This window comes from Bombus flavifrons, chromosome 5, assembly GCF_040668555.2.
Source record: "Bombus flavifrons isolate JBK064 chromosome 5, iyBomFlav1_principal, whole genome shotgun sequence".
NCBI classification, from domain to species: Eukaryota; Metazoa; Arthropoda; class Insecta; order Hymenoptera; family Apidae; genus Bombus; species Bombus flavifrons.
Genome location: NC_138446.1, coordinates 15,832,032 through 15,841,759, shown reverse-complemented (window position 1 = coordinate 15,841,759; position 9,728 = coordinate 15,832,032). Strand labels below are relative to the sequence as shown.

Genomic DNA, 9,728 nt, shown 5'->3' with positions numbered 1-9,728 from the left:
CAATCGTTCTAATGCGTTACGTAATAGGCTGATTCGCAATTAACTAAATATTTAGACCCCCGGTATGTTATCGTCTCTTTAAATGTATAAATTATACGCTAGCGTGCAATGAATTCAATCTAAAACAAAGATCATTCATAGTAACGATGATTTCTGTGTCTCTGGTGCTTAAGAAGTAATTCCCAAGACGAAGTATAAAAATAAGAAGCATCGTTATCTCAATTAATCTTATTATTAGAATTCCAAGCCTAATTGGTCGAAAGTCAGGGAAATCTCAGGAACGACTAAATAGAAGAATTATCCAATATGAAGTGAAGCGCGTTTACATTCACGTTTCTGCACAATCGAGCAAAGCGGAAGGAAAGCAGGACCGTTTCATCCTTGACTTTTCTCTCGCATCCCTACCACCAATTTATCCGACGTACAAAATTTCTCGACTACCACGAAAATCATAAGCGCGACGACCATGAAATCCAATGCAACGCTGCAAGACAAGCTTGCTAAGCAGAACGAGATTAGCCGTCAAAGGTTGGCGCAAGAAGTTGCGAAACTTGAGAAGGTGGAGAAGTCGGATTTGAGGATGTTAGAGACTGCGAGGCATCGGTTTCGATCGCGTCACAAGAACCTGGAAACACGGCAGCCCTCCTTTGGATCAAACGTAAGATCTCTCGGAAAATGCGTATATAAACGCTTACCAAGGATGCGCACGGTTTTGTTTTCGTTTCTAATAGATGATTTTATGTTACACTGTCTCTAGAGCTGACGAAAGTTTCAGATTTCATCATGATAATTGTATCATGTAAATCACATATTCAAAATATATTTCTGAACATGCGAGTGTTCGAATACTTTCGTGAGTCTATACAGTGCTTGAAATAACGTTAATTGCAGGATTTCGATTGCAACGTTTCACGATTCGACTAGATTTCTCTAGATTAAAGATCAGCACCGTGTATTCTGACAATTACGCGACACGTACGATCAGCGGGTACGCGGTTCATCGTTTGATCTTCCGATCTAATTGCGAGCACAGTAATTGACGCGCAGGCTATTAATGTGCGCATGTACGAAACTCATAATCCCGGCTTTTGCTACCATTGCACGGGCGCCATAAAAAAAGGTGGCCAGACGATAGAACAGGAGCAGGCGTCGAAAGATTCCTACGAGTTCGTGCGTTCGATAGTATTCACCAGAGGCGAGGTAGATCCTGATAAAATTCTTTGTCTCCATCTACTGTCCGCTCACAGTACGAAATGGAAAGGCAACGACGACTCCACCATCAGACCCGTTACACCTTTAATGGAAAAAGGTATAATTTTCCACGAATGAAATCAAAAAAAGCTTATTCGATAATTCTGTGAATTTGTATCCTTAAAGCTAAGAACAAGCATTTATGAATCTCACCTACTTATCTATTTGCGAATCTTTGAAGCTAAGAACAAACACTTTTCTGGGGCATGGAACAACGTCATACCCTGTTACGTGGTGGACACTCAGGTAATCTCATCAGACACGAAGCTCCATGAAGATCCACGGAAGAAGATTTTGGATGATCAGGCGATTTACGAGTTCGAGGAGAAATATAAGCAATATATGAAGAACGACGCTGATTTTGAGAGAGCTTTGTCGTCCAATGCTAAACACACGCAGAGAATAATGTTACAGGGGATTGATAAGATGCCCGCGATTTCACCTCACGTCTACTCTTTACTTGGAGCCTCGCATGAGCTCCGGATTAAACAAGCTCTAGCCGAAGGTATAGTCAGGAGAAGACACGCTGGACCTAATACAGAATTGAACAAATTGGACGAGAATAGTTTGTCTTTTCGTCTCGATGACGATGACGATCTTTCCAGTAGAACAACCATGAACTTATCGACTAGAAATTGGATTGCGAAATCGTATAGTCCCTCGAGAAGGTCTACAATTGGATCCACGTTTAAAATCAATCGTGAAATTACTATGTTAAAGCCGAGACGGAGAAAGAATCACGATGCCATGCCTAAAGATCTTATCGCTATAAAATCTAGTATTAGAGCGATGAAAGAAGCATCTTCGAAAACTTCTAGCACCAAATCTCCTTTTCACAGCATGTTTGGCAGTCGACAATCCGCGAACTCTCTCGTCTCAGCCACATTAAATCCAGAGATGACAATTAAAAAATATAGAAAATGTATTTATCTGAACGCACCTGTTAAATGCATCGAACTTAGAAACAAAGAATATCAAATTGTACCGATTCTTGTGAATTATCAGCTGCAGGCGTTGGTGCAGACGGTATTTGGAGTTCTTGAACGTGTGAATCCTGAAAAATCAAAGAAAATAATCGATACTGCGAGAGATATGGGAGAGATAAATAAGATGTTATCACGTCCAGAAATACAAAATTTTATACAATATCTGTTGGGTCAATCGTTGGTCTCGTCCCCAGAAAGTTTCGTAGTTTCAGTAGCAACAATGGCGAATGAGATAGATCTTCGATTCGAAGGAATTCTAGAAAAGGAGATAATCGCGTTGACTCTAGAAATGCCGTCACTTCCATCTCTGGATGCTCTGATTACCGAGATACGAAATAACATTTTTCTCGATAATACAAGAAAGAAATCCGAAGCAAGTAGAAATACCGGTACGACATCTTCGAATCCAAATAGAGGAAAAATTGGAAAGAAAAGAGGTGCGAACATAAGAAACCTGAAAAATTATCCTAACTGGAATAAGAGTAAAGATTGCAGCAAAGATGCGTTCGCACATAACAAGTCGAAAGAAGATAATGTTATGCAACTCTCGGAGACAAAGTGTGGAAACAGTCTGAGGAAAATATCGAAGATAAAAGCGGCCGACCAACCGAGAGTTTCAGGAAATGTTCTCGCCAAACGTACTTCGAATTCCAAAGTAAGGTCTCCGTAGAGAAAAAGGGCAAAGAGAGAAAAAATGATTGCAACGGCATTTCGAACTCTGAAATATTCAAAAGGAAGAGATCTGATAACAAATATTTTTCCTATTCCATGTGGTTGCAGTCTTGGAAGAGTGCCCAGGATCTCGGCCATTTAGACGCAAATCATGTAATATTGCGAAGAATGACGAACACTCAGAGAATCTTAGTAGGACAGATGTGTGCCTCTCTCAAGACCAAGAGAATTAATAATCAAGGTCTTATCCGGTTTAAATTAATATTGTACAACTTGTGATATCTATAATTTATTTCTCGATTTTTATGTAGGTCTAATTGATGAGAGCGTACCTCTTGCTGCGCTAATTGCTCCAGTCCTTTCGCGCAATAGCATTAAAGTCTTGACACAAGGTACAGTATTTTCAAACTGGAATACCACAGATGAAGAAGAAATAGAGGATAACATTGTAGTTCCGGATAAGTTGACTGGTCCTTTGCTTGCAGAGGTTAGTATTTAAATATATTCATTTATATATAAAAAAAAAATAATAATAATATCGAAGAATGCAGAGGTTAGTATTTAAATATATTCCTTTATATATAAAAAAAAATAATAATAATATCGAAGAATGATAAATTATTAAGTTTATTTTTTTCAGATACGACAAAATGTAGGAGAGAATGAAACAAAACGACGTTTGGAAAGTTTTCTAAAAAATGAAATCGTATAAACTAAATAAATCAAATTAATCATTTTATTCACTTACATACATTTTGTATCAAAAAATTGTGAATATTTACCGATTGTTAGTAGAATTCGTACTTGTTTACGAATATAGCAAGTAGATGGCACAAAAGTTGTTCGTGCAGTTCGTTGGCGACATAAATTTAAAATTACAAATAAACGGAAAATGTGGGACACGCTTCTTTTTAATTCATTAAACTTGTGTAAAGTATAAAGCAAACTTTTCTATTATAAATAAAATGATAAAATTGTCGTGAACTATAACATTTTGTGGGAAGTGCTATAAGAGCCATATAAGGTCAGCAATGGAACTTAATACCTACTTATCTGAGATTTCAATAAATAATTTGTATGCTAAATAAGATTTATGAAATATGTAGTTCAATTTTATATAATATTTCACTGTTTGCATAAAATGAGACTAATTTCCACAATAAGCTGTTAGCTGAATACGATTGAATATAATCAGTCAGCTGATCAGCGCCGCGCAGTCGCAGCTGTATTACTGCATAGGCGTAAAAGAACAAGTTCGCTGTTTTAAATGAAGCATAAGTTTACAGCTGTATGTGCACAGTTAAAAAAAGGTGGTTTAAAAGTGAAATATAAAAATTGTATTAGAGTAGAATATTCGATATCTGTTGACTAAACGATCGTTCAGAAAACCAGCGAAGAATTTTATTGCGTTACGCCATGTTCACCGATGTGAGAAAAGTACACCAGATGTATTGCAGAGTTCGTGCAAAATGTCTATGTTAAAAATTTCTTATGAACATCGAAACAATGCTCACATGTTTATTCAAAGTAGCACGACGTTTATTTTAACATATAAACCTCAACGCGACAAGTAATTCGTTTAGATAGACAGGGAACGATATGTATGAATGTTACACATGGTTCTTTTTAAACATCTTTTTTTGGATTCTGTAGAAAACCTGTGACGAGAACAACTCGTACTTTTAACTACTTTTTGGGGAATTAATATCAGTTTGTCAATTAATTGACAAACATGTATACATTTAAACCATTTGTGTTCATAAAGCACGAAGCACAGAGTATAGAACGTCCAAAAGCTAGAAGTGGACATAGAATAGTCTGTGATCATAAGAATTTATATTCTTATGGAGGGTTTAATCCCTGTATCCCTGATACTGATCCTGATATGCAAAATGATCAGACATGGATCTCTAGTAAACCACTCTTCAAAGAAGTCTGGAAGTTCAATCTTGTTACACAACAATGGAAACGCTTACCAGGTCAAAATAATATGCCCAATGAGTTGGCATCAAATGCGGTGATTTTAAGGGGCAATGCCTTGATGGTTTATGGTGGAACTGGTGTACCATTTGGTCATAGTTGTAGCAATCATCTGTATGTGTGTAATGTTAATAATGGTAGAATGTACATAGTTCCTGCAAAAGGAGATCTACCTGAACCCCAATATGGACAAGCATTAATATGTCATGGGTCATATTTATATACCGTCGGTGGTACTACAGGATACGAATATACTTGTGATATTCATAGATTTGATCTTAGGGCTGGTATTTGGCAGACTGTTTATATATGTTCTGGAAGAGATCAGAGTGAACCTACAGGACGATATAGACATGAATTAGCTTTTGATGGGAAACTTATATATGTTTTGGGAGGAGGAACAGCTACAGAAGCATTTGGTTTTTCGGTATGTAAATTTTAATACAATCGTACAAAATAAGTTTTAAATACTTGCATTAAAATTTTTTAAATACAAATTATGTTTAGGAAATCCCTGCTTTTGACCTAGAAACAAATAAATGGATAATATTAAACACGTATGGTGATAATGATGATAATACAGTGCCAGAACCTAGACGTTGTCATGGATCTGTGCAATATACAAATGAAAAAACAGGTGTCACATCAGTAGTAATCTCTGGAGGATATAATGGAGATCATGTCTTCTCTGATGTTTGGAGATTAGATTTAAATCTGTTACAGTGGACATGTTTAAGGAAATGTATACTTCCATGTCCTGTGTATTTTCATTCTGCAGCTCTTACTCCGGAAGGACGCATGTATACATTTGGTGGTATCGTTAAGGAAAATAATAAGGTTGTTGTAGCTTTCTTATTTTCTTACTTTAATATATACAGTTTCCTACATTTTTGTGAAAAATCTTATTGCAGGTTGTAAGGACAGATGCAGTTCATTCTGTTTGGTTAACAATTCCTAAATTATCAGAAATATGTTGGCAAGCATTAATTCATTACTATCCAGACTTAAGGCACAAATCACAGGATGAATTGCTTCACATGGGTATACCCCTAAAATTTGTGCAAAGAATTGATTGGTATGATGCATAATATTTAAGAAACTCTTTTGATATTTGCTACACATTCAAAGCGTTACCACTCCGACCATTGTTACCAGTTACTTATTGCATGAATATTGTAATTGTTGATCATTATTGCCATAATTTATTTACGATATTTTTATAAAAAAAGGTACATAGTGTGTTGGGCAATTAATGCAACAAATATTATCAATGGATCACTTTCTTCAAATTTACTTATATCGTGCAATATTTTACGTATTGGATGAAATTATGCATTATGCATATTAAAAATAGAAGAAAAGTTCTTATAAACATATATTCAGAAATGAATACTAATGTCAAAAGAATTTCAAAATATGTAGCTGTTTAAAACGTATTAGATTGAAATATACTAAAACTAAATCAAAATCTATTTCTGGAAAGAAGCATTTCAGGACATATGTTTATATAAATTCTTTTTCTTGTTATGACAAATAGAATTTGAGCTCTAAAGTCTTATCTTTATCAAATGCTTTTAATGCACTTGATATAACGAAGGATATATATAATACTTTTAAAATCTTTTTGTTCCAAATCATATTCAGTTATAATTATAAGAAATCTAAGTTTGTGGATCTAGAAATTGTAAGTACAATTTTTTATACAAAGCTTTATTTGTTGAAACAATTGCAGAATCATATTTTCAAATCATGTTTCTAAATTATTTTTTATAGTATACATCTTATTTTATTATTATTTACCTAATCGAATTGAATTATTCTTTTCACGTTTTTTACTTGAACTTTTAATAAAGCAGGTTCTCATAGCGAACAAAGAATTGTATTGCATGCTATACAAGGTTGCTGGTAAATATGCTCATTAATTTAGTTGTTATATAACATTCACAGCAGATATGCCTATAATACAGCATATAAATTTTCATCTCGAACTATGCATACACACACCTTGTTAAAAAACTATGTTGTTTTTTCTTTATTTGCACTATAAAACGCCTGTCAATAAAATTCACCACATCATTGTATGTATATATAAATATATATATAAGCAATAATTCATATAATATACGTATATCTTAAAGTGAAAAGGGAAGAATAAGGACATGTAAACAAAGACATCGAAAAAATGTTATCTCACTTTAGCTACGATAGTTATTCAGTTCAATATGTCGAAAAATAAATTTATGTAATACCACAATAGTACCGTAATATATTAATATAATTGTCGTTTGTCACATATTATTTAGTAGATAAAATTTTCCTTCTGTTTATAATAAATGATTATTGTTTTGCAGAGATAAATTATATGAATTAATGTAATCTACAACAGTTAGAAGCAAATTTTATACATTCACATACAGATCAACAGTACAAATAATACACAAATCTTTAGGCAATATAAGTTTACTCTTTCAGATAACACAGTTTTATTTAGTTCGGCGAAGAAACGATTTCTAAATCTAATTTTTATACGACTTAATCGAAATAATTTTATTCACTACTTCTATTCAGGGAAATTGAATAGCAGAAAGTGCTCCATTGCAAACGACAGCCTTTTTACAATGATATTATTGATAAGAATATTAATTACACAATATCTATTTATTATCTGTATCATATTACAGATTATTATTTTTTTAATAAATATAAGCTGGCCTGCGGATATGAATAACAGATTAACAGAAACCAGTAACGATATAACTTATACTTTTTAGTAATATTTTAGTGACATTGCAAGCTAAGTTTCAACATTATGAATGGCAGCTGAATTCAAAGTCTAATACCAAAATTCTCATTGTATTGATTCACATTTGTGCGTTAAGTAAATTATACATGGACTATGAAGTCTGCATAGAAAAGACGTATCTTAACAATTTCGAAGAGATGTTAGTGATCGAATATCATCGAACATTTAAGATAAAGAAACGAGAAAATTTCTTTAGCAAATTGAAATGACTTTATACAGAAGATTCTTTACTTCCAATAAAAAAAGAAAAAAAAAAAACTAAAATATTGCTTCTCTTTCGGCAGAAAACAATACGATATAGGATGTTGCCTTTCTCTGCATTTGCAGTTTCTCTGAAGCAGAACTCCATATCAAACAGACGATGTATTTGCGTACCAATTTCGGAGTACAAAATAGCTTAAAAGTTACTTTAAGTACGCAGTGCAGAATGCATCTAATTATTATTAGTAGGCATGACTATTGAAAGAGAACTCGGGGAACAAATGATGGTAAAGAGAAGGATAAATTTCGCGTGAATTTGTATGAAACGCAAAGTAACTCTTGCCTTAAAATTAGATAAGCTAAATGCATTCATATTTGTATGCGATACGTCAATAATTACAATACAGTAAAAAAAAATTCTTATTGACCTTCCATATGAGTGGATCGTATCGGCATGCGAAAAATCACACGAATTATATTTAAGTAGACACAAAGTTGTTTCTCTTCTTATATTGTTCAATTCTCGGTGCTATTTATCTAAATTTAAGGAGACGCGCGCCATAGGCGAACGTATTAGCAAAGATAGATTGTAAATAGGAAATTGAATACAGTCAAGCTGATACCCTTAATCCTGTTTATTTCTCTTCACACACCCTTTATATTATAACTAATGTACTGAAAATGCTTACGAATTTTATGATCAAAAAGTTTGTGTAAAAAGAATCTTTTCCCTATAATTTGAAATTGTAAATGTTGTAATTACATATGTAACAGGTGGTTGACAATGCGCAAGTGTATCTGGAAAAGCAATGTAACAAAACACTTTGTAAAAATTATATCGTTATAAACATCGCATATAATTGAAATATCATACTCTACGACTTCATATTAAACGAAATTACCAAACGAAGTAAGGGTTTTCAGACAGCTGTGCAAAGACTACATTGAAATCTAAATTGGTACATTAACGAAGCAATTAAGATCTCATTTGACGGTCTGGATGTTAATTCCACTTGTTGCCTTTATCTTATTAATAATGACAGTGAAAGTATCTTATAGTACGCGTGTTTGTTTTCGTGCCTTTAAATGCGTGTACACGCGTTCACGATGATCGCAAAACGTCAACGATAAGATATATACTACTTAAGTATTATTACGTCTGCTCATAGAATATCGATAGACTGACAACATTTCTTAATATCTCAATTGTTCTATTAATGATATGAACAGACGCGAGAAGATAAAAGAAAAAGAATTCAAAATTATAATGTCGATGAGATCAAATACGTAAGACTATATTTCTAAATATTAGAGTTAAACTAGCTAGGTATATAAATTAATGTTTGTATCTTTTGGTTGTATTCGAACTAACAAAAATACGCAATACCCATCGAAGCGAAAATAAAATATATTTTACAGACGTACATTGTGATTGATTTATTAAATGGCAGACTGCCAAGGAAAATATTGTAAATTAATTTCGTTACGAAAACAAGTGGAAAATTTTAGTGTACGCTTAAAAAAGGGTCGTTGTAATTTATAGCCACTGTACAGGTAACGATCGATGGAAAGATAAAGAGATGCTATATGAACTGCTTCTACCATTTCTTTCTATTACATTACCGAAATTAAATTTAGCGCGCATTTTAAATTCCTTTAAAAAGGCATTACATACAGTTCCGGAGAAAATGATAATACATGTGTGCTATCCTTAATTTCTCGAAGACAATTTAAGACTTTTTTAAATGTAGCGAATATTCATATGTATCAGAGACTCATATGTATCACAGCACCAAAGTAGAAATATAGTACATAATAAAAAAAGGAATCTGTTA

General features: G+C 33.4%; 2 protein-coding genes across 3 annotated transcripts; both read left to right on the top strand.

Annotated features, from left to right (window-relative positions):
- Nucleotides 1–774: 774 nt before the first annotated feature.
- LOC138179705 (uncharacterized) lies at nt 775–4,465 on the top strand. Its single transcript, XM_069112778.1, has 5 exons — nt 775–1,309; nt 1,433–2,892; nt 3,018–3,150; nt 3,221–3,396; nt 3,550–4,465. The coding sequence occupies exons 1-5, from the start codon at nt 1,063–1,065 to the stop codon at nt 3,619–3,621; spliced, it is 2,088 nt and encodes a 695-aa protein (XP_068968879.1). The 5' UTR covers nt 775–1,062; the 3' UTR covers nt 3,622–4,465.
- On the top strand, nt 4,156–9,317 carry slim (scruin like at the midline). Of its 2 annotated transcripts, XM_069112791.1 has the most exons (4): nt 4,156–5,316; nt 5,397–5,726; nt 5,801–5,964; nt 7,977–9,317. In XM_069112791.1, coding segments are annotated over exons 1-4 (1,170 nt in total). In that variant the 5' UTR covers nt 4,156–4,641; the 3' UTR covers nt 7,978–9,317. The 2 variants fall into 2 exon arrangements, with proteins under 2 accessions (XP_068968892.1, XP_068968891.1); XM_069112790.1 differs by having other exon boundaries at nt 5,801–9,317.
- The last annotated feature ends 411 nt before the right edge of the window (nt 9,318–9,728 follow it).